The sequence below is a fragment of the Heterodontus francisci genome, chromosome 26 (assembly GCF_036365525.1).
Source record: "Heterodontus francisci isolate sHetFra1 chromosome 26, sHetFra1.hap1, whole genome shotgun sequence".
Lineage (NCBI taxonomy): Eukaryota > Metazoa > Chordata > Chondrichthyes > Heterodontiformes > Heterodontidae > Heterodontus > Heterodontus francisci.
In genome coordinates this window covers 30,547,757-30,573,505 of record NC_090396.1, presented here as the reverse complement: position 1 = coordinate 30,573,505, position 25,749 = coordinate 30,547,757, and the positions used below count along the sequence as shown (strand labels likewise).

At 43.3% G+C, this 25,749-nt stretch overlaps 1 protein-coding gene across 1 annotated transcript in view; it reads right to left on the bottom strand.

Annotated features, from left to right (window-relative positions):
• The window catches only part of LOC137384244 (dynein axonemal heavy chain 9-like), a 584,247-nt gene that overhangs the window by 60,542 nt on the left and 497,956 nt on the right, over positions 1 to 25,749 (bottom strand). Inside the window, exons 60-64 of the mRNA XM_068057979.1 lie at positions 25,375 to 25,568; positions 23,543 to 23,691; positions 22,321 to 22,448; positions 6,833 to 7,060; positions 4,661 to 4,852 (exon numbers count right to left, since the gene is read on the bottom strand). Of these exons, the coding sequence (XP_067914080.1) occupies positions 4,661 to 4,852; positions 6,833 to 7,060; positions 22,321 to 22,448; positions 23,543 to 23,691; positions 25,375 to 25,568 (891 nt within the window). The remainder of the gene's footprint in view (positions 1 to 4,660; positions 4,853 to 6,832; positions 7,061 to 22,320; positions 22,449 to 23,542; positions 23,692 to 25,374; positions 25,569 to 25,749) is intronic.

Here is a 25,749-nt window from a genome sequence, read left to right as displayed (position 1 = left end):
GGCAAAAGTTTTCAGCAAGCTTGATGCCAGAAATGGCAACTGGAAAGTGAAGCTGGACACAGAATCTTAACTGTTGACAACATTCAACACATCCTTTGGACTGTATAAATTCCTGTGCCTACCCTTTGGCCTCAAAGTGAGCCAAGTTATGTTCCAAAGAAAGTAGACGAGACATACAGGGGATACAAAGGAGCGGTCGGCATAGCTGATGATATCCAGATATATGGGGCAGATGGAAAAGATCATGAAAACCATCTACATGAAGCCATTGAGAGAACCAGGAAAGCTGGGATTAATGTAAACGCAGACAAAATGCATTGTGAAAGTGACAGAATGTCAGTTCTTCGGAATGGTGTACACACCTGACGGAGTTAAGACGAGCCCTAAAAGAATCCATCTCGGGGATGGAAGCTCCAAGAGATAAGAGAGAGTTGAGAAGTTTCCTTGGTTTGATACAATACATGAGCTCCTTTATTCCGCACATGTTGGAACACATGACAAACCTGCGGGAGCTGATGAAAGAAGATGTAGAGTACCAGTGGTCAGAGTCACATGACAGGAGTTTCAACAAACTCAAAAAAGTAGTATGCAAGGAGACAAGTCTGTCGTACTACAACAGAAAGAAACCTGTCACTCTACAAGTAGATGCTTCCACAAAAGGATTGGGAGCAGTCCTGGTACAAGAGGGAAAGCCAATAGCATTTGCGTCCAAAGCTCTGACATCAGCTGAGACAAGATATGCCAACATAGAGTGAGAGCTTTTGGCAGTCATGTATGGATGTGTGAAGTTCCACATATATCTCTATGGGAGGAAGTTCACAGTGGAGACTGATCATCGTCCACTGGAGCAGATCTACAAGAAAAATCGATGCAAAGCACCAGCAAGACTGCAAAGGTTACACTTGAGGCTTCAGAGTTAGGATTTCACTCTGAAATATAAGCCAGGAAGGGAAATGATGCTGGCAGACACCCTATCTCGGTTGTCACCACAGGAGAAACATGAGATAGAAGATCTAGGCATAAAGATTCATCACCAAGTGGATGTAAAATCCCAGAAACCGAGTCAAATTAGAGATGAGACCAGCAAAGATGATGAGTTACAGATGCTATCTCAGCAAGTGATCCAGAGATGGCCTGATAGGATACAGCACACACAACCAGCAATACGGCAGTACTGGTCTATCAGAGATGACATCTCCCTAGAAGATGGTGCTCTACTAGCTGGATACAGGATAATCATACCCAAAACAATACAGGAAGAACTTCTCCAAAAGATACACCAAGGCCATATGGGAATGGAGAAGTGTAAGCTCAGAGCCAGATCAGCTGTGTACTGGATAGGCATATACAAAAATATTGAAAATATGGTGTCTACATGCAATGTATGTCAGAAGTACAGAAACTCACAACAGAAAGAGATGATAGCTACTGAAGTACCACCCAGACTATGGCATACTGTAGGAGTCGGTCTATTCACACGTAATCAAGAATGGTATCTCATAATTGCAGATTACTACTCAAAATTCCCTTTTATCTGGAATATGAAAGACTTGAGAGCCACAACAATAATCTCAGCAGTACGAGTTCTGTTCGCTGAGCAAGGGCTTCCTGAAAGGTTAATATGTGTCAAGAGAACCAATTTACATCCATAGAATTTAAGGAATTCACTGATCAGTATGGGTTCAACAACGTATGTCAGCCAAGAGCGACGTCTCAATTCATTCCATCTTCGCTGCCTCCGGAGAATACTTGGCATCAGGTGGCAGGACCGTATCTCCAACACAGAAGTCCTCGAGGCGGCCAACATCCCCAGCTTATACACACTACTGAGTCAGCAGCGCTTGAGATGGCTTGGCCATGTGAGCCGCATGGAAGATGGCAGGATCCCCAAAGACACATTGTACAGCGAGCTCGCCACTGGTATCAGACCCACCGGCCGTCCATGTCTCCGCTTTAAAGACATCTGCAAACGCGACATGAAGTCCTGTGACATTGATCACAAGTTGTGGGAGTCAGTTGCCAGCGTTCGCCAGAGCTGGCGGGCAGCCATAAAGGCGGGGCTAAAGTGTGGCGAGTCGAAGAGACTTAGCAGTCGGCAGGAAAAAAGACAGAAGCGCAAGAGGAGAGCCAACTGTGTAACAGCCCCAACAAACAAATTTTTCTGCAGCACCTGTGGAAGAGCCTGTCACTCTAGAATTGGCCTTTATAGCCACTCCAGGCGCTGCTCCACACACCACTGACCACCTCCAGGCGCTTACCCATTGTCTCTCGAGATAAGGAGGCCAAAGAAGATGGGTTCAACACCACCACCTCATCACCACACTACCCACAGGGACACGGATTTATAGAAAGACACATTCAGACAGTCAAAAGAACACTTGTGAAATGCCGAGAGATGAAGGAAGACCCAAACCTGGCCTTACTGTCACTCTGATCTACACCTCTCAAGACTGACATGAAATCACCTGCAGAGCTGTTAAATGGAAGAAAATATAAGACAACTCTGCCAAGCAAAGTACATCCTTCAAGTGACCAGGAGGAAGTGAGACAACAACTCACTGAAGCACAGTTAAGAGGGGAGCAGCACTTCAACAAACATGCTAAATCCCTACCCGAGCTGTTGAAAGGACAAACTGTACATGTTCAGGATCCAATCATGAAAACCTGGAGCCCAGCAAAAGTTGTTAGTGAAGCTGAGACTCCAAGGTCAAATATCATTGAGACCAAAACCGGTAACCAAATGAGAAGGAACAGAATCCATATTCGACCTACACCTGAGCTGGAACAACAGAAAAGACCATCAACAACACCAGAAACATCACCACCCAGCGAGACAACATTAACAACATCACCAGCAAGTGACACAACATCGCCTGTACAGTGTGCCAACTCACCACTGAGAGCAACAAATGGCAAATCTACGAGATGGAGGCACATCTTACCATCCAAGCGATACCGTGAATAATATTTTTTTAAAAAGAATACACGCTATAAAAGACTCTAAAAAGCGGTTCACATTATTTTCACAAGTCAGATGATAATTTAAAAAAATTTATATTGACAGTTATATTGATATAGGGACATTATCTTTTAAAGAAAGAGGGATGTTACATATGCACATATTGTTATACTATCTGTAAAGTGTTAGGAACTAATTAGCTAGGAACTAGTTGGTATGTGTAAGTGTTCCAGTAGGGGAGAACATTCACGGCTGCACTGGGGAGTCATGTTATGTGTAACACAAGAATCAGGTTCTACAGTACAAAGCATGGTGCTGTAATAAACCAGACTGACTCTAGCCTTTTCCAAGATTAAAGTGTGATTCTTTCCAACATCTGGGAACCAGAAACAACATAAAGACAAAATAGTTTCCATGAAGTTACTCTGGCAATTCACGTATATTAAAGAAAGAAGACTTGCATTCATAAAATGCCTTTCACAACCAGAGGATGTCCCAAAGCACTTGAAAACCAATGAAGTACTTTTGAAGTGTAGTCACTGTTGCAATGCAGGAAACTCAGCAACAAATTTGCACACAGCAAAGTACCACAAATAACAATGTGATAATGACCAGGTAAATCTGTTTTTGTGATGTTGTTTTAGGGATAAATATTGGCCAGGACATCGGCGATAACTGCTCTTCTTTGAATTGATCTTGGGATCTTTCACACCCATCTAAGGGAGCAGTCAGCACCTTGGTTTAATGTCTCATCAGAAACCAAAACCAAACCGGGGCAAAAGATAGAAGTATTTCAAGTACAAATCATGTCCAGTGCAAATCGGGTTCCCGTGATCTATTGCAGTGGTTTATAAAACATTGCATTAGATCTGGCCCTGCCCACAAGACTGACTACGCCCTGATCAAATTAATCACCATGACAAGTTTCCACTAATTACACCCATTTATGGGACTTCAAGGAGGCTTTTCAAATTGTGCTGCATTTTTTTTTTTAGGTGCAAGGACACTACGCACCTTTTCAATTTTTGAATATTAAAAATACTTAATTTACTAAGAACCTGACTAACGTACACCAATGAAATGAGTAAAGGGTTCTGTATAGTTTTTTAAAGTTATTTTTAGTTATTAAAAGTCAGGTTACTCACAGCTGGTGAACTGGACACTCTGATTAAAATGCTTTTTTTTTATAAACTCCATTTTCAGCTGTACTGATCAAACTGCACCAGGTTACCACTCTTAATTATAATCAAGGAATATTTTTTAATGTAAGTATTTTTAAACAAAATTAGGTTCGAAAACACTGCCTGATTGCACTGGTTCATGGAAGATTTTACATTTACTGATATGCAAATAAGTCTGAGCAGAAACTTAAACAAAAAAATTCAATTCAGAAAACTAGCACAAATTGCCAATTATGCCCAGTTCTATCCTTCACCGTCTGGCTATATGGAGTCGAACACCTTACCCCACTCTTCACAGAGCACTCCCTACTACACCAATACATGAGCAAGTTCCGTAAGATACATGTTAATGTCTGAGTGAGAACATTTTAGGACTGAATTATGGAAACTGCACAATGATCCAAAGAGTGGCAGATAAGTTATCACATTACAATTTCAATCCAAGTGTGAAAGGACAGTGTGCTGACTCCATGACACACACTGTTCCACATCCCCTGTAGTCACAGAATTCACTTCTTACCTTTGCATTTGCCTCCAGGTAGTTGTACAGCACATTGACTGAGATGGTGAGATCCCCCGTGTTGAATGGGTAGGAACGGTTCCAACCCTGAGGCCCAAACTTACGTCTCTCCGCCACAACTGCATGGAAGTAGCAAAGAGCAAAGAGAATGCTTTTGAACTCATTTTCACGGGCACACATCTCTAACGTGTCCTGGGGGTTAAAGAACAGAAATACATTTCACTGGAGATGGATTATTTGCAAATAATTCTATTTCCCTATTGAGTGTTTTTGACTGCTCAAAGTAATTCAGTAGAATCGGCTTTAAGGAATATGTAGCCATACTACAATTTAGTGCAGTCAAGTCTGCTTGTTACACTCCTCTGAAGGATACAAATCCTTTTGTATATAAATTTTCCAAATATTTTTTACAACAATATATAATTAATCATGTTATACTGAGATCATGAATGTATTTTTTTTATATTTGAGTTAGTTACAGGTAACAGGGTTTTACCAAATTCAACTCTGGTATGGAGTATCCATCTATTCAAACATCCACAGGATTTAAACCTGGCCAATTGCTATTCACCATTGAGATTTATTTAATTGTGGCGCAGTGGTTAGCACCGTAACCTCACAGCTCCAGCGACCCGGGTTCAATTCTGGGTACTGCCTATGCGGTGTTTGCAGGTTCTCCCTGTGATGGCGTGGGTTTTCGCTGGGTGCTCCTGTTTCCTCCCACAGCCAAAGACTTGCAGGTTGATAGGCAAATTGGCCATTATATATTGTCCCTAGGATAGGTAGGTGGTGGTGGGGATGTGGTAGGAATATGGGATTAATGTAGGATTAGTATAAAATGGGTGGTTGTTGGTCGGCACAGACTCGGTGGGCTGAAGGGCCTGTTTCAGTGCTGTATCTCTAAATAAATAAAATAAAAAAATATCGCAACCACCTGTCTGATTAAATGGTTGCAATTGTCAATAAGGTAAAATGTAGCTCTTTCACTCCAAAATCTTTCAAAATTACAATAATATTACCTTCTTCCTAGTGTGCAGGCATGTGTTCAAAGGAGAAAGAAATATCAGATTATCAAACGAGGCTTAATTCAAATGGAAAGACTGTGGACCCATTTATTGTATGCAAGATGAACCTAGCAGCTTTCAACGAAAGGAACAAAATGGGCTTTTTGGCAACTACCCCCACTCAAAAAACATGGTCACAGAACTGAAATGTTCACTCTGCTTTTCTCTCTCCATGCTGCCAGACCCGCTGAGTATTTCCAGCACCTTGTGCTTTTTTGGTCAAAGCAACGGCAGCTTGAACTTCCACAATAGCTGTGTTGAATGTATTTCCCAGTGCGATACAGAGTTGCAGGGACCAGAAACATGCTACGTTCAATCACCAGTCTGTCCTGAGTTAAGATATTGACCCTCTACCCTCTAGACTTAAAGTAAAAACCAGTGAGGGTATCCTTCCTGCTCACCATGCGGTTGCCTACAATGATAAATGTGCAAGTTTGCACAGGATTAGGCTTGGTTCTGATACCCTTCTAAGGTCTGATACATTGCCAGAACCCAACGTTTGGTTTCACACATGAAGACCAGGACATTGGGACAGGGTACTGGATGGTATGTGGCTGCTGTGAAATCAGTACCATTTGGAGTGCAGCAGAGAAAATTGGAAGGTCAAAAATTAAGTAAGACTGAGCAAAACTCAGAGGGGAGAAAAAAGGAAAGTGAAGCTTTTATCCTTAAATGTGGAAGAGCCATAATTGTTGATTAGGGTACCAATACTTTGCAATTTATAATTACTTAATGGAAATAAAGCAACGCAAGTCATGAAATATGAAAATGATGGAACCTCATAACTGTAAAACTTGTATGGTCACACTTGCTTGATGTATTGGCACACTAGTGTGTGTTCACACCAGCTCAACATAAGTTTGTTGTATTCATCCAGTGCACTGATACGCTGGAGTGTGTTCACACCTGCTAAGCATGTTAATGTGCTCGGATGAGTTCTATGAAGCATGCTTTCAAGAGACATAATATTTGGGACATATAACATAAAATAGTCTTAATATAATTTATCAGCACAGAAAGTGTTCTTTAGAATCTCAAATTAAGCTGAAATGTTCCAGTTTAATAATCAGGCGAGAAAAGGATTCACAGTGCGAAAAGCAGCAAGTACCTGATTGAAGTTATCCAGGGACTTGTGCAAGTTGGCATGCATCCCTGTCGGTGGTTCATTGGTGATCTTGATGGAGTTCTCCAAGATACCTTGAGGGATAATGTGGCCATCAGGTGAGGGGGCTGGCTCTGCACTAATGAAGACGTGGAAATTCTCGTGGCTGCCCTCACTGTGCTGCTCCATTTTCTTCTCCAGATTACTGAGCCACTTTGCCACCAGATGGATATTCTGAACAGGACAATGTAGAGTCAGCTGTTGGCAATTTAAAGCTAATATTTGCACAGCCTCGAACAGTGAAGGAAAATTAACTAGCTCTGCTGATGCTAGCTCTGTAACAGGTACAGTTTGCACTTGGTTCATTTAGATACTGGTGAAAAGGATTGATTACAAACCACTGAGCTATTTTGGTATTTGACTGCTCACTCGAACAATGCAGATACATGGCAGTACAAGTAGGTTGTAATTAAGAACAGGCATTTTGAATTATATCTTGTTGAACATTTCTTATTTTTTCCTCTTTTCTTCTCCCTTTTCCTCCTCCCCCTACCCCTGTCAATCGCCAAGCAACTTTTACTGTCCCCAGATCCCTGGCTTGCGTTGACCAATAGTTGTCAAATTTTCAATGTCTGATTTTCAACCACATATCCAGAACTGCCAACACTGAGTAACATCTGTGTGAGGTTTTCACTCATAAGGGGGAAGGTTCGGCAGTTTTCATTAAAGAGAGCATTGCAGTGCTGGAGAGAAAGAATGCCCAGATTTGCTGAACACCATTGAAGATAGGGAAGCTGTCTGAGAGGGCTCCATTCTGCTTGACCTGACCTTTCTGACCCTCATGCAGTTGATGGAGAATGACGAGGAACCTTGGCGAGCACTCCAATCTAGATTCAAGGACAGAGTCTATTTGGCTAGAGCTAAGGTACAAAAAAAGTGCAATTACATTGCCCGGTGTAGTTTATAGGGCACCAACTACTGGGAAATTTGTGAAGGAACAAATTTGCAAGAAAATTACAGAAAGGTGCAAGGATGATAGAGTAGTTATAATGGGGGACTTTAACTATCTGAATAAAGACTGTGCTAGTGGTAGTGTAAAGGGCTGAGAGGGGCAAGAGTTCCCAGAGTGGGTTCAGGAAAATTTTCTACAGCAGTATGCTTCTAGTCCAACAAGAAAGGAGGCACTGCGAGACCCAGTTCTTTTGAATGAGGTGGGCCAAGTGGATCAAGTATCAGTAGAAGACCATTTATAGGGACAGTGACCATTGTAGGTTTAGGTTGACTATGGAAAAGGACAAAGAACAATCCAGAGTAAGAAAATGTAACTGGGGGAAAATGAACTTCAATGGGGTAAGAATGGATCTGAAACAGATAAATTGGAATCAAAGGTTGGCAGAAAAAAACAGTACCTGAACAATGGACTACCTTCGGGCACAGTCAAGGTATATTCCCACAAAAGGAAAAGGCAGGACTAACAAATCCAGAGCTCCCTGGATGACGAAAAAGATAAAGAAGAAATGTGCTCATGATAGAATGTCAGGTGGATAATACAATGGAGAACCAGGCAGAATATAGAAGGTTCAGAGGGGAAGTGAAAAAGCAAATAAGAGAAGCAAAGAGAGAGTATGAAAAGAGACTGGCAGCTACTACAAAAGGAAATCCCAAAGTCTTCTATAGGCATATAAATAGTAAAAGAGGTGGTCAAAGGATGAGTGGAACTGATTAGGGACCACAAAGGGGATCTACGCATGGAGGCAGGAGGCATAGCTGAGGTATTAAATGAATACTTTGCATCTGTCTTTACCAAGGAAGAAGATGCTACCCAGGTTACAGTGAAAGAGGAGTTAATTAATACACTAGAAGGATTTAAAATTAATAAGGAGGAGATATTAGTTAGGCTGTCTGTAGTTAAAGTTTATAAGGCACCAAGGATGGATGAGATGCATCTGATGATACTGAGGGAAGTGAGAATGGAAATTGTGGAGGCACCGACCATAATTTTCCAGTCTTCCTTAGACTCCAGGGGTGGTGCCAGGGGACTGGAAAATTGCAAATATTACACCCTTGTTCAAAAAAGGGTGTAAATTTAAGCCCAGCAATTACTGACCAGTCAGTTTAACTTCAGTGGTGGGGAAACTTCTAGAAAAAATAATTTGGGACAAAATTAATAGTCATTTGGACAAATGCAGGTTAATTAAGGAAATCCAGCACAGATTTGTAGAGGGAAAATCATGTTAAACTAATTTGCTGGAGTTTTTTGAAGAAATAACATAGAGGGTTGATGAGTGTAATGCTGTTGATGTGGTGTACATGGACTTCCAAAAAGCATTTGATACAGCACCACACAACAGATTTATGAGCAACGTTATAGATCATGGAATAAAAGGCACAGTAGCACCATGGATACAAAATTGGCTGAGTGACAGGAAACAAAGAGTAGTAGTTAATGGATATTTTTGAACTGGAAGAAGGTTTGAAGTGGAGTTCTCCAGGGGTCAGTGTTGGAACCCTTGCTCTTCCTGGTATATATTAATGATTGAGGGCACAATTTCAAAATTTTCAGCTGATATGAAACTTGGAAGCATTGTGAACTGTGAGGAATATAGGACACAGACAAGTTGGTGGAATGGGCAAACAAGTGGCAGATGAAGTTCAATGCGGAGAAGTATGAAGCGATTCATTTTGGTAGGAAGAAAATGGAGAGACAATATAAAATAAAGAGTACAACTCTAAAGATTGTGCAGGAGCAGAAGGACCTGGGTGTATATGTGCATTAGTCCTTGAAGTGGCAGTACATGCTGAGAGCACGGTTAATAAAACATACAGTATCCTAGGCTTTATTAATAGGGGCATAGAGTACAAGAGCAAGGAGGGCATGTTAAACTTGTATAAAACACTGGTTTAGCCTCAGCTGGAGTACTGTATCCAGTTCTGGGCACCGCATTTAAGGAAAGATGCGAAGGCATTGGAGAGAGTACAGAAAAGATTCACGAGAATTGTTCCAGGGATGAGGAACTTCATTTACAAAGATAGATTGGAGCAGTTGAGACTGTTCTCCTTGGAGATGAGAAGGCTGAGAGGCTATTTGATAGAGGTATTCAAAATCATCAGGGGTCGGGACTGAGTCAATAGAGAGAAACTGTTCCCACTCATGAAAGGATCAAGAATGAGAGGACACAGATTTAATGTGATTGGCAAAAAAAGCAATAGCGACATGAGGAAAAACTTTTTCACGCTGCAAGTGGTTAGAATGTGGAATGCACTGCCTGAGAGTGTGATGGAGGCAGGTTCAATCAAGGCATTCAAAAGGGAATTAGATAGTTATCTGAAAAGGAAGAATGTGCAGGGTTATGGGGAGAAAGTGGGGGAATGGCACTACTTGAATTGCTCACTTGGAGAGCCAGTACAGACACAATGGGCTGAATGGCCTCCTTCTGTGCTGTAATAATTTTGTGATTCTGTGACACCATTTAGCTAAGACTTTGTCTTATGCCCTAAACAAGCCCATTTCAAAGTGCATCCATCACATGTGCAACAGGGAATAGCCATGTTTCATTAACGCATTCTTCTCTCTAATCTGTTTTTCCATTCTTTCTATTCTTTTTCTCTCTTTACAGACTATCTGCCCATTGGATCTGAGAGTATTTTACTTGCTAGAGAGCCACAACCCTGCTGCCTCCCCACATTCCATAAAACTATATGCCACAGGGAAACTGCCAGGAATTACTGGCCGCAGTCCTTATTCAGAGGGAATGTGATTATGAGGGTGAAGAGCAGGAGCCCACAGTCTCATGAATAGACTCGCATCCAATGTAGGAGTGTCAGTAGACCTACACATACCCTTGGTGTCTCAAGTGATTTCCACTGTCATCACTTGTTTTTTTTGCTACTTCTCTCCCTTCTCACACGCTACATGACTTGTGATCCCATCCTCAGATCTCCTGTTGCAAATTGAAAATCTGTTTCCCTCTTCCTCTTCACCATCCACACCACCTACACAGCTTGTTTTCCTTTCCAAAGATGATGAAATCCATTTACACTGCTACAAAACTCGTCACTTATCTTGGGTCTTGGCTACTCAGTCAACTCAGCCCTAATATTATTCAGTGTTGTATCAGAAATGGAGTCAAGGCCTTGTAATATGGCCACACCTGGTGACAACTGTGATAATGTCTTGGGCCATGCAGAAGACATTGAAGGAGTCCTTAAGGAAGTCTCTCAAAGACGGTTCCTATCTGATGCTTTAATTCTTTTAACAAAATGACTCCTGACAACGCAGCGACCCGCCGACATCATCAGAGCGCTCCAAACTGCGAACATGGGCTAACAGTGTCCTGCTCTCAGTGAGATGCTGCGCATGCACAGCCTACATCTTGCCAGGATTAATTGGCGTATGCTCAGGAAAACGTCATCAGCTACTCGCTCCCCCCATCCGCTTCCCCCCACTCAGCTACTCTCCCCTGCCCCACTGGCCGTGCTTCCACCTCATCCATTTGCTCCAGGTCTCGACGCTTTCTCCCCCTCCTCCCCACCGGCCGCTTCCCACCCACAGCCGCTCGCTCCAGACCTCGCCACGCTCCCCCCCCCCCACTCCCCTTGGCCAATTGTTCCCTGCTTCTCGCTTCCCCCCCCCCCAACCCCCCCACCACCCCACTCTCCAGCCGCTTGCTCCCCGCTTGCCCCACCACCCCCCCCAGCTGCTGGCTCTAGACCGCGCCACATCCTTCCTCTCGACAACTCACCCCTAAGTCGCCCCATCACCCCTCGCGGCCTGCCTTGCTTCTTCAGGCGGCGCTTGGAGAACGATCGAACGTGGGAGCAAATGGCCAAGAGGAGGGAAATGGCGCGGCCTAGAGTTAGCATCGGGGGGTGGGGGGGGAAGAGAGCAGACAGAGAGCGGGGTGGCAGGGTGGGGGGGTGGGGGGGACAGGCGGGAAGTGAGGAGCGGGGAACCATCTGCCGAGGGGAGGTGAGGTCAGGAAAAAGCAGCTAAGGGGGCGGGGGGGGTGATCGTGGAAGGCATCCCATAGCAAGTTGCTTTACATTCCAAATTTCAATGGCAGTATCAAACCAGAGGTCTTCTGTCTTTGTCAAAAAAAAAAATCAAAACAGTTGAGCAGGAGACATCCAAGAAATGATACAAATGAAGCAGTGGCAGGAGGGAGCGGGGATTGTTGGGGGTGGGATGGAGGCGGCGAAGGCAACCTTTGAGGGGGTTTTCAGGTTGGAGTTGTTTCTCTGTGATAAGTTGAGCAGCACCATCTTTAATCCTGATAGCTGCCTGAATATCACAGACAGTGACGTTTTAGTGGAAGAGGCTGCATTTGCGCATGTTCTAGTACTGCGCCACCCAGTGGGTGTGTAGTCAGCAAACGCAGCCTTCTTTTAATCCTTGTCCTGTGCCAACTTCAGCCCATCTGCCATTGAAACCCTTGTCCATGCTGCTGTCGCCTCCAGCCTTGACTATTTCAATGCTGTCCCGGTTAGCTTCCCATCTTCCACTCATTAACTTCAGTTCATCTGAAACTCTACTGCCCATGTCATATTCTGCATCAAGCACTACTCACCCATCCACCACTGACCTCATTGGTTTATATTGATTCCCAGTAACTCATTGTGAAACATTTAAAACTCTCTTTAAATCCAAGATCTCACATCTCCCTCACTTTCTGCAATCTCCACCTGAATTCACCAATCCTCTGATTCCAGACTTTAATGCAGTCCTCTCTTTACCCTGCCATTGATGACTGTGCATTTAGCTGCCTAGGACCAAACTCTGAAATTCCCTTTCTTCTTTTAAGACTGTTCTTAACACTGACCCCTTTGACCAAGATTTTGATTGCACACCCAATCCCTTGCACCTCCCCACCCACCCCCCCACTCTTTGTTTGGGCCCAGCACCCAGCTTTTCTTATGCACCCCTGAAGTGCCTGCGGATGTTTTTCTATGTGAAAGATGCTATATAAATGCAAATTGTTGTTTGTGTTATGAAACAGTAAATATTGTTTGCATTATAATTGAGTTCATGTCTTAATCTGTTAGTGCTCAGTTGCATGGTGGTGGACGGTATAAGGTGATGTAGTCAATAGTCAGCGATATTTCACTGTCATACCACATTACTAAACTCCTTGCAACCCCATTCTTTATCGTAATCAGTGGATGACTGGTTCTGGGCCAATTTCATGGAACAATCTCCAAGCTGCTTAGCTATTCATAGAATGGTATTATTATTCCTTTTACAACCACCAGATTCATTCTTTCCAGGAAAGGCACTTTACTGAACTGAATCAAATGGTTTTATGAGCAGAAAATCACAGCACGAATTATAGAACATTTTCTAAACTAAGCATCCATTTTGTACAATACTGGAAGCATAACAGCCAAGTGCAAGCCAAAGGAAGCATCTATTACATCTTCAAACAGCAATTTAACTAGAATATCGCCCTTTGAAGCAAGGCATCAAGCAAAAAAGCATTGCCTCAGTGACCTTCACTGTCTTATAAAATAACAAACTATTACTACAGTCAACCATAACGAGAGCTGGAGAATGGTTGCAAACTCCCCATTTTTCCAACACAATATAATTTAAACAGAAGGGGCTTGGCAGTGTAGAAAGTGTTGATGAATTGTACTGATTCTGCTGAAAAAACTTGATTAACATCTATCATCCAACTGAAAGCTTTTTGTTGTTTAATTTATGACAGGAAGTGAAGCTAACGAAGCAACAATGTATGAAAGTTAAAGCCATTCATGGAATAAATGACATTGATCGTAAAATAATTGAAGTGACATTTCAGAAAATGAATGTGCTATGAGGCCTCTCAGGTTTAGATGCTTGCCACAATATGTCACACGGACCTCTTTCATTGTCAATATTTATAAAATTTCCACATTTGCTCTTTACAAACATATTACCGGCATGACATTTGAAAATGGATTACTAAAGTATTCTAAAAATAGTTATTTAGAAGAAATGACATTTTTTGTTTCTTGAGACTGAAGATTTAAGTTCTGATTTTCTGACTGTCAGCAGTAAGGAACTTTAGAGAGTTTATGCTGTGTTAAGTATATTCAGTTATTATTCATTTGGGAGCGCTACAAGTTCCACTGTGTAGCTATGACACTAGAGTTACCAGATCCAATCATAAAACTGGTGGATTCATTGTAGTTAAGTACAAGTTAAGTTGTGGAATAGAGTTTATGACTAGGACGAGATAAAAAAAATGAGAACCAACACCAATTCTGTCCGACCCCTCACCCCCTCGCCCACAAAAAAATACGCAATAGGAGAGATGCCATGATGGTTCATTACAACCTCAATAAAAAAGGAAACCTTCAGAAAATCTGGAAATGGTTCAGATACTTGAAAAAATCCAAAGAAGAAAACTGCAATCAACTGCCAGGAAAAGCAATCATCGAAGAGAGATCCTCAGTAGTGAAGGAATGATTTGATGTAGAGGAAAAGGTGGCCTGGATATGCAGCCTAGAGTGTATGGAAGGTTAAAATGAGCCAGTGTTGGGGTCTTTAAAATGAGCCTAGTCAAGTTCATGAAGAACAGACAACAGATCGAAAGAACAACAGTGACCATGCTGACGTTAAGCATTACGTTACCGAGTACTTTAATGCTAATTTCATGAGGGTACCATGCTACACTTAAAATGCACCCTTTTTATCTCCACAGGTGAACTAAGAGTATCTGGAATCTGATAACACACAGAACTGCAGTGAGGATGGACGATACCTTAGAAGGTTCCTCAAATGAGGCCATATGGGTAGAACTTAAAAATAAAAAGGGGGCAGTCACTTTGCTGGCAGTGTACTACAGGCCTCCAAACAGTCAGGGAGAGATAGAGGAGCAGATATGTAGGCAAATCTCAGAGAGGTGTAAAAATAATAGGGTAATAATAGCAGGGGATTTCAACTTCCCCAATATTAACTGGGATAGTCTTAGTGCAAATGGCTTAAAGGTGATGGAGTTCTTAAAGTGCATCCAGGAGAGCTTTTTGAGACAACACACAGAAAGTCCGGCAAGAGAAGGGGCGGTACTGGATCTAATCTTAGGGAACGAAGCCAGACAAGTGGTAGAAGTGTCAGTGGGGGAGCATTTCGGGGATAGTGACCATAATTATGTAAGATTTAAGGTAGTTATGGAAAAGAACAAAGATGGACCGGAAATAAAGGTACTGAATTGGGGGAAGGCTGATTTCAATTTGACAAAACAGGATCTGGCCAAAGTGGGCTGGGAGAACCTACTTGTAGGAAAGTCTACATCAGATCAGTGGGAATCATTCAAAAAGGAAATAGTGAGAGTTCAAGGCCAACATGTTCCCGTAAAGATGAAGAGTAGGACCAATAAGTCCAGGGAACCCAGGATGTCAAGGGATGTAGAGGATTGGATATGGAAGCAAAAGGAGGCTTATGGCAGATTCAGAGCGCTGAAAACAGCGGAGGCCCTAGAGGAGTATGGAAAGTGTAGGGGGGTACTTAAAAATGTAATTAGGAGAGGAAGAGGGGACATGATAAAACACTGGTGGGCAAGATAAAGGAAAATCCCAAGGCATTTTATAAGTATATTAAGGGCAAAAGGATAACCAGGGAAAGAGTAGGGCCCATTAGGGACCAAAGTGGCAATGTGTGTGTGAAGGCAGGGCACGTAGATGAGGTTTTAAATGATTACTTTTAATCTGTGATCACTATGGAGAAGGACAATGTAGTTGCAGAGAACAGGGAGGGGGATTGTGATATACTTGAACGAATTAGCATTGAAAGGGAGGAGGTATTAGTGGTTTTAGCAGGCTTATAAGTGGATAAATTCCCAGGTCCAGATGAGATGTATCCCAGGCTGTAATGTGAGGCAAGGGAGGAGATTGCAGGGGCTCTGACACAAATTTTCAAATCCTCTCTGGCCACAGGAGAGGTGCCAGAGGACTGGAGGACAGCGAATGTGGTACCATTATTCAAGAAAGGTAACAGGGATAAACCAGGTAATTACAGGCCAGTGAGTCTAACATCAGTGGTAGGGAAACTATTGGATAAAATTCTGAGGGACAGGATTAATCTCCACTTGGAGAGGCAGGGATTAATCAAGGATAGCGAGCATGGCTTTGTCGGGGGAGATCATGTCTAACAAATTTGATTGAATTTTTGGAGGAGGTGACTAGATGTGCAGATGAGGGTAAGGCAGTTGATGTAGTCTACATGGACTTCTACATGGACTTCAGTAAGGCTTTTGATAAGGTTTCGCATGGAAGATTGATCAAGAAGGTAAGAGCCCATGGGATCCAGGGCAAATTTGATCCAAAATTGGCTTCATGGCAGGAGGCAGAGGGTGACGGTCAAGGGTTGTTTTTGAGAGTGGAAGCCTGTGACCAGTGGTATGCCGCAGGGATCGGTGCTGGAACCCTTGCTGTTTGTAGTACATCAATGATTTAGATGTGAATATAGGAGGTATGATCAGTAAGTTCGCAGATGACATGAAAATTGGTGGTGTCGTAAATAGTGAGGAGGAAAGCCTTACATTACAGGACGATATAGATGGGCTGGTAAGATGGGTAGAGCAGTGGCAAATGGAATTTAATCCTGAGAAGTGTGAGGTGATGCACATTGGGAGGACTAACAAGGCAAAGGAATATACAATGGATGGTAGGACCCTAGGAAGTACAGAGGGTCAGCGGGACCTTGGTGTACTTGTCCAACGATCACTGAAGGTAGCAGCACAGGTAGATAAGGTGGTTAGAAAGGCATATGGGATACTTGCCTTTATTAGCCGAGGCATAGAATATATGTGCAGGGAGGTTAAGATGGAGCTGTATAAAATGCTAGTTAGGCTACAGTTGGAGTACTGTGTACAGTTCTGGTCGCCACACTATAGGAAGAATGTGATTGCACTGGAGAGGGTGCAGACGAGATTCACCAGGATGTTGCCTAGGCTGGAGCATTTCAGCTATGAAGAGAGACTGGATAGGCTAGGGTTGTTTTCCTTCAAGCAGAGAAGGCTGAGGGGGAAACTGATTGAGGTATACAAAATTATGAGGGGCATAGATAGGGTAGATAAGAAGAAACGTTTTCCCTTAACGGAGGTTTCAATAACCGGGGGCATAGATTTAAGGTAAGGAGCAGGAGGTTTAGAGGGGATTTGAGGAAAGAATTTTTCACCCAGAGGGTGGTTGGAATCTGGAACACACTGCCTGACGGGGTGGTAGAGGCAGGAACCCCCAGAAGATTTAAGAAGTATTTAGATGAGCACTTGAAACGCCATAGCTTACAAGGCTGTGGGCCAAGTGCTGGAAAATGGGATTAGAATAGATAGGTGCTTGATGGCCGGCACGAACACGATGGGCCTAAGGGCCTGTTTCTGTGCAGTATTACTCTATGACTACACATCTCACAATCAAGGAGAAGTGGGCCAGACACTGCACTTGTAATTCTTTTGCTGGCTTGTGTACGGAATGAAAAATTCTAAGCAAGGCCCAAGTATGCAATTTGCTTTTATTCCTACATAGCGATTACATTCCTGACAAACCATTTTATGTAATTTTGATTCATGGAATGGAATAGAAATGCAGCATTAACCTCTATTCTGGAATAACGGCTTCCAGTAGCCACACATTTTCTGTATGGTCTTGTTGCATGTAAGCCTGAACATGAAGAATTATTTTTGTAATCCTTATTGTAGCCTTCCAAAGTATGATATATACTGAGTATAAGACTAATTGCAGTTAAAAAAAAAACAAATTAATTGCAACTTGCTAAATTTACTGGACTACAAACTAGCTCAGCTTAACAAAAAAAAACAAGATTTATTTAACAAGGGTCGGGGTGGGTGGATATCTGGTTATGAGTTTATCTGTACATGGTTTAGTGCTTTTGGGATCCTTAAGGGGGAGGGGGAGCAGCCCCAAGTCGTGGTCCACATAGGCACCAACAACATAGGTAGGAAGAGAGATGGGGATTTAAGACAGAAATTCAGGGAGCTAGGGTGGAAGCTTAGAGCGAGAACAAACAGAGTTGTTATCTCTGGGTTGTTGCCCGTGCCACGTCATAGCGAAGCGAGGAATAGGGAGAGAGAAGAGTTGAACACGTGGCTGCAGGGATGGTGCAGGAGGGAGGGTTTTGGTTTCCTGGATAATTGGGGCTCTTTCTGGGGTAGGTGGGACCTCTACAAACAGGATGGTCTTCACCCGAACCAGAGGGGTACCAATATCCTGGGGGGGGAGATTGGCTAGTGCTCTTCGGGAGGGTTTAAACTAATTCAGCAGGGGAATGGGAACCTAAATTGTAGTGCCAGTGTACAGGATGTTGAGAGTAGTGAGGTCAGGGATAAGATTACAAGGACGCAAGAGGGCACTGGCAAGCAAGAACCTGGTTTAAAGTGTGTCTACTTCAACGCCAGGAGCATCCGGAATAAGGTGGCCACTTTATTGGGTTGCAGCATGGGTTGGTACCTGGGATCTCGATGTAGTGGCCATTTTGGAGACATGGGTAGAGCAGGGGCAGGAATGGATGTTGCAGGTTCCGGGATTTAGATGTTTCAGTAAGAACAGAGAAGATGGTAAAAGAGAGGGGGTGTGGCATTGTTAATCAAGGAGAGTATTACAGCGACAGAAAGGACATTTGAGGACTCGTCTACTGAGGTAGTATGGGCCGAGGTTAGAAACAGGAGAGGTGAGGTCACCCTGTTGGGAGTCTTTTATAGACCTTCAAATAGTTCCAGAGATGTAGAGGAAAGGATAGCAAAGATGATTCTCGACAGGGGCAAGAGTAACAGGGTAGTTGTTATGGGGGACTTTAACTTTCCAAATATCGATTGGAAATACGATAGTTCGAGTACTTTAGATGGGTCAGTTTTTGTCCAGTGTGTGCAGGAGGGTTTTCTGACACAATTCGGTTAGGTTTACCTTAGCGATGGGCAGGGACAGGTATATACCGCAGGGCAAAAATTATAGCTGGGGGAAAGGAAATTATGATGCGATTAGGCAAGATTTAGGATGCGTACGATGGGGAAGGAAACTGCAGGGGATGGGAACAATCGAAATGTGGAGCTTATTCAAGGAGCAGCTACTGCGTGTCCTTGATAGTTATGTACCTGTGAGGCACGGAGGAAGTTGTCGAGCGAGGGAGCCGTGGTTTACTAAAGAAGTTGAAGTGCTTGTCAAGAGGAAGAAGAAGGCTTATGTTAGGATGAGATGTGAAGGCTCAGTTAGGGCGCTTGAGAGTTACAAGCTAGCCAGGAAGGATCTAAAGGGAGAGCTAAGAAGAGCAAGGAGAGGACACAAGAAGTCATTGGCGGATAGGATCAGGGAAAACCCTAAGGCTTTCTATAGGTATATCAGGAATAAAAGAATGACTAGAGTTAGATTAGGGCCAATCAAGGATAGTAGTGGGAAGTTGTGTGTGGAATCAGAGGAGGTAGGGGAAGTGTTAAATGAATATTTTGCGTCAGTATTTACAGTAGAGAAAGAAAATGTTGTCGAGGAGAATACTGAGATTCAGGCTACTAGGCTAGATGGGATTGAGGTTCACAAGGAGGAGGTGTTATCAATTTTGGAAAGTGTGAAAATAGATAAGTCCCCTGGGCCAGATGGGATTTATCCTAGGATTCTCTGGGAAGCTAGGGAGGAGATTGCAGAGCCTTTGTCTTTGATCTTTATGTCGTCATTGTCGACAGGAATAGTGCCGGAAGACTGGAGGATAGCAAATGTTGTCCCCTTGTTCAAGAAGGGGAGTAGAGACAGCCCTGGTAATTATAGACCTGTGAGCCTTACTTCGGTTGTGGGTAAAATGTTGGAAAAGGTTATAAGAGACAGGATTTATAATCATCTTGAAAAGAATAAGTTCATTAGCGATAGTCAGCACGGTTTTGTGAAGGGTAGGTCGTGCCTCACAAACCTTATTGAGTTTTTCGAGAAGGGGACCAAATAGGTGGATGAGGGTAAAGCAGTGGATGTGGTGTATATGGATTTCAGTAAGGCGTTTGATAAGGTTCCCCATGGTAGGCTATTGCAGAAAATACGGAAGTATGGGGTTGAAGGTGATTTAGAGCTTTGGATCAGAAATTGGCTAGCTGAAAGAAGACAGAGGGTGGTGGTTGATGGCAAATGTTCATCCTGGAGTTTAGTTACTAGTGGTGTACCGCAAGGATCTGTTTTGGGGCCACTGCTGTTTGTCATTTTTATAAATGACCTGGAAGAGGGTGTAGAAGGGTGGGTTAGTAAATTTGCGGATGACACGATGGTCGGTGGAGTTGTGGATAGTGCCGAAGGATGTTGTAGGGTACAGAGGGACATAGATAGGCTGCAGAGCTGGGCTGAGAGATGGCAAATGGAGTTTAATGCGGAAAAGTGTGAGGTGATTCACTTTGGAAGGAGTAACAGGAATGCAGAGTACTGGGCTAATGGGAAGATTCTTGGTAGTGTAGATGAACAGAGAGATCTTGGTGTCCAGGTGCATAAATCCCTGAAGGTTGCTACCCAGGTTAATAGGGCTGTTAAGAAGGCATATGGTGTGTTAGCTTTTATTTAGTAGGGGGATCGAGTTTCGGAGCCACGAGGTCATGCTGCAGCTGTACAAAACTCTGGTGAGACCGCACCTGGAGTATTGCGTGCAGTTCTGGTCACCGCATTATAGGAAGGATGTGGAAGCTATGGAAAGGGTGCAGAGGAGATTTACTAGGATGTTGCCTGGTATGGAGGGAAGGTCTTACGAGGAAAGGCTGAGGGACTTGAGGTTGTTTTTGTTGGAGAGAAGGAGGAGGAGAGGTGACTTAATAGAGACATATAAGATAATCAGAGGGTTGGGTAGGGTGGATAGTGAGAGTCTTTTTCCTCGGATGGTGACGGCAAACACGAGGGGACATAGCTTTAAGTTGAGGGGTGATAGATATCGGACAGATGTCAGAGGTAGTTTCTTTACTCAGAGAGTAGTAGGGGCGTGGAACGCCCTGCCTGCAACAGTAGTAGACTCACCAACTTTAAGGGCATTTAAGTGGTCATTGGATAGACATATGGATGAAAATGGAATAGTGTAGGTCAGATGGTTTCACATTTCGGCGCAACATCGAGGGCCGAAGGGCCTGTACTGCGCTGTAATGTTCTAAAAAAAAAAGAGTTCTGAACTCTAAGGCAGAGTATGTGCTGGGCCACCTGAATGTTGTTTTACCATTTGAAGTCACATTAAAATTCAGATTTTAACATAACCCACCTGTCAGGGTAATGACAAGATTGTGTGCAATGCTGGTTTTACGGGCTGGATTTTATGAGCCCCCTAAGGCGGGGTCGGAGGCGGGAAGGCCCATAGAATTGCAACAGGTGACGGGGGAAGGGCCTGTTGCCACCCTGTTGTCAAAGGAACTTGCTGGGGGTGGGATAGACTTACGACAGCCTTCTTACACAGAGGACAATTGAAGCCCTTAAGTGGCCTATTAACAGCCACTTCAGGGCTTCTTCCTGCTGATGCTGAGATCTAACGAATGGCAGGGAGGGCGCCTTGTAAAGCAAGGGTTTGGGGGGCGGGGCCTTATCCTTGGGCAATCTGTGGCCCACGGAGGACCTTGGCTGGGAAACAATGCACCTCCCTGGATCCCCACACCTCGGGCTTTACGATCAGCTCCCCAACACCCACTTGCTGGGTCCTTCTGAACTGGCCCCAGCGACCCCACCTCACTTACCTGAGGTCTGTGGTTCCAGCCCTGGGCCTGGGTCCAAGGCCTCTGCAATACCGGCAGTGGCCACTGCACCTGGTGATGCTGCCAATACTGCTGAGCTGCCAGCCCTGTGATTGGCCAGCAGCTCTTGGAGGTGGGATCCCCATCTTTAAAGGGCTCCCGGCACGGGACACAACTTCAAAACACCAGAAGATCGCTTTGTATGGCACAAAAAGGCCGAAGTGGGATTCCCCACTCTTCCGGCCCAGTGCTGGAAGCCCTGCCCCCTCCCCAAAATCCAGCCCTACCTTATTCTACATTTAAGTCAGTGGGCAGTTATAATGGGCAGGGTGTAAAACCAGCATTCCACCTGTCCCATAGGTTTTCTGCTCAGCGAGCTAGGTTAAAATCACTCTCATAACCTCGCAACATTGCTCCAGCACATATTCCAAGCTTTCTGAGTCCCTACACAGTGCTCACATAAAGCTGCACTTTTCACAAATTATTCAGATCTGTTTGTGTTCGCTCTGAAGGACAGGGTCAAATGCATCATGAATTAGGCTGTGAACATTAGAACTAACGAAGGAGGAGGACAGCAACTGTTCTCATACTAACTTGGATTCACAGAATCAGTTCTGAGTAACACTCGCGATAGTTTAAATTAAATGTCACAGATCAGTTATCACAACATTGTATTCCTCCGCTTAAGAGTATGAAAAATTCAGATAATGGTGCCCTCAGTAATTTGCAATGGCTCATTTTTCATATCTCAGACCATAGGACCAAGCACAAGCCCAGACAATCAATCCTTCTTGGAAATGTATCCGAACAGTAGCAATAAGTGTTACATACCTGTAGAATAACCCAGTGGCCTTCTTTAGCTGCCAGGTCGAGAGCTTGTTCAGCTACCACCTCCTGGCCTTGTCCAAGTGAGACATTGTGAAAGTTACCATTATCAAATGTGAAAGCCAGCTTTTTACCTGTAGTTGAACAACAATTGTGAGTACAGAACATTCCATCCATTACTGGTATGATCTATTTCACTTGTGCAAAAATGCCAAGTCAGCATTTATGGCTAAAACAATATTAAATACAATATATTAGATTTTTCTTACATTTTAATGTGAAACCATGTGCAAAATGTAAAGATGCAATATATTTTATTAAATTTTGAGGTACAATCAACTTCTGTTTATTATTGGATACACAGCCTTGACAGGCAATTCAATCTTCAAACTGCCATTAGCCAGATCACAAACTGCCAAACTCAGTTTTATAGAACTAAATTGATCTTTGAAATTCATTGCTTCCTCAGTTAAACCAGGAACACAACCTGAAGTCAGTGTTCGTGGTACATTGACCAAAAATAACACAACCCTTTCAGTGGAAATATTGGTCAATCTGCAGCTTTAATGTTGGGTTCTGCACTTTAAGCAGTGGTTTTTACTGTGTCTTTTATGAAAGCAAAGAACCACAAGACAACTCTTCAGTTAAAACAACTGTGCAGCTGACATCAGCCTCCAAAATAAAGTATGTTATGTAAAAGCTTGAAGTAAATTTAGAGCACAGCACTTCTAATCAGTCCACCATCAACAACAGTTTACACATTCACTTGGAAAATGTGGAGCATATGGCTCGCAGACCCAGTCACTACTGTGCAGACGTGCATGGATTATTTTGATAGCATGTGACACAACATAAGTGAATAATGTTCTTTACCAAGGCCGAAGTAAAATTTGTGGATTGGTCCATGTAAGTTATAACCAAAACATAAGAAGGATGTGATTTGACAAAGTACCTCACCCTCCTATATGCAACATAAATTTGATAAAATACAGCTTGTAACATTTTCAGCTGCTTCCAATTTGTCACTTACTGATTACAAGCTAGAATGATGGTGCTTTATCTTCAGTTTATACAGTTGACCCTTAACTTAGATGTTAAATTCCATTGCTAAATATTACTTATACTGCCTCCAAGTTTTTCTTTGCCAATAATGAACATTTGTTTCAGTTTAGCTTTATCTGAATTTTAGCTCTTTTGGAATTGGCAATAAAAACCCGTGAAATATTACCATGTCCTTCTACATCCTTGAGTGGGTCGACACCAGGAGAAAGGATAAAAAACATCGGTATGGCAGGCCCAGATTCTTCAAAGGATGTTGAAAAATCCAGTGATCTCCCCACAACATACTTGTTGCCCAATTTTTCTTCAACAAAATCTCTGAGAGAATAAAGTCAGGTTTTTATTTCTGCATCACAATATTTACTGATTGTGTTATTTGCCAGGATTCAAATACATATTAACATTTGGCAAGCTTCCATCAATTAAATCTATTGACCCTCAGTGTGAAGGGGAACTATGTTGAATGCATATTTCAGGTACCTGGATCAACCTGAGGATATGCTGCACTCCCATCTGGCTGTCATCTTAAAAGAGTGAGAGTGTGCACAATTTTACCTTCTAATTTCGTGGATACCACCTCTCGTGTACAGCAAAGGGACCAGGAAGAGGAGCAGTAACAGTTTCAAAAGGACGCACAGGGTAACCTATTGCAGGCTGAAAAATAGTCATGATACAGCAGAGGATGGTGGGTGCCTGGAACGCGTTGCCAGCGGAGGTGGTAGACGCGGGCACGATAGCGTCTTTTAAGATGTATCTAGACAGATACATGAATGGACAGGAAGCAAAGAGATACAGACCCTTAGAAAATAGGCGACATGTTTTAGATAGAGGATCTGGATCAGCGCAGGCTTGGAGGGTCGAAGGACCTGTTCCTGTGCTGTAATTTTCTTTGTTCTTTGTTCTCCTCTTTATCTCATTTACCACTGCATTAACTGTCATGTGTACATGAGATTTTCATGCTAGAGTTTGAAGATGAGAAGCAGAATGCAACTTCAATTGACATTTGCTCTCCTACTTGCTCATCTCAGACACTCTCGATCGTCTCCTCCTCTTAGGTGATGGTTTGGGATCCACCATCTGTCACTGTTCTCTGGTTTGTGGAAAATGTATCTCTGGTTACCATGACATATAATAAATGTACCAGCCTTTAGCCCAGAAATAGGTGTAGTGTGTACCAAGCGATTACATTCCACATGAGGCTTTAGGAGGGTGACTGCAGGTATTTGTACCTCTTTAGGAAATGAGCAAAAGAAGACCTCCAATTGAAAGCCGGGGTATAATGGACACTATTCTGCAGCCTGGACACTGAAAATAAGCAACTAATAAACACTTTAACACTGAGCAAGGGAAGGTTATTCTAAAGGGAAGATATGCTTATTGAGTGCATTTTTGGAAGGTGTGGCCAGCTTTCCTGACCTTACTCAGCCCAATAAGTTAGTTAAGCTTTTTCTGGCACAGAGTTGTCAAGCGTGGGCTTTGCTACTGGTAGTGATTGCCTTGGCCACCTCCTTCAGCAGTTCTAGAGGTGCTGTCATTGGTGGGTGGAGGGTGGGGAGCTCTGTGTTGCACTGTTTGAGATAAAGCCTCCCTCCTCCACCTGACTTTGTGCAGCAATATGACCAGACTTGCAATGGTGAACCTGAGGACTCTCTGCCCTGCTGCAGATCTGAGAACTATCATTGTTGTCAAACCTTCTTCCAATCATTGTTTTCTGGACGTTCTCCCCTTCAAGCTGCCAGTAACCTTTAAATCCTACAACAGCATGCTTGTTGCATTACCCAAACAAGAAAGCTCCCCATCAGTGGCATGTCTGATGCTGGGAGCTCATGGTGAATATTTAAACTAAGTTCCCCTGAAAATTACAGCGAAGTCAGCCTAGAAATTGTTTTGAATTGGTGGATGGGGGTTAAAAATGAAAAAAATGGGCAATCTGACAGCAACCTGCCTCCAACGTGCACAGTTCTGGTTTTAACAGAGGAGGATCATGGCTCTTATTCTTACCGTACTGCGTAGGTCATTCTGTCAGGGCGCAATGCCCTCATCATACACAACTGCTGTAGTGTTGTTTTGCTCTTCCATTCTTGTGGAAACTTCTCTTTCTCTGGACATTCAGACTCCACAAACTTCTTCCATCGTTTGGCAGAGCCTTCAATATCACGGTCAAGGTTTCGAAACTCCTCCATAGTTGCCAATGCCTAATATCAAGAGGGACAATAGACTTCTTAAATTTTTTCACAATCTGGTTCATCCCAGTCTCTGAATTTGCCATCCACATGCTATTCCATCTCGCTGCATCCACACTCTGTTGAAATCAAAGCTCACTGGTTATCCCTCAGTCTTCCTCCTGCCTACAATGTATAAGCTTATTAGTTACTT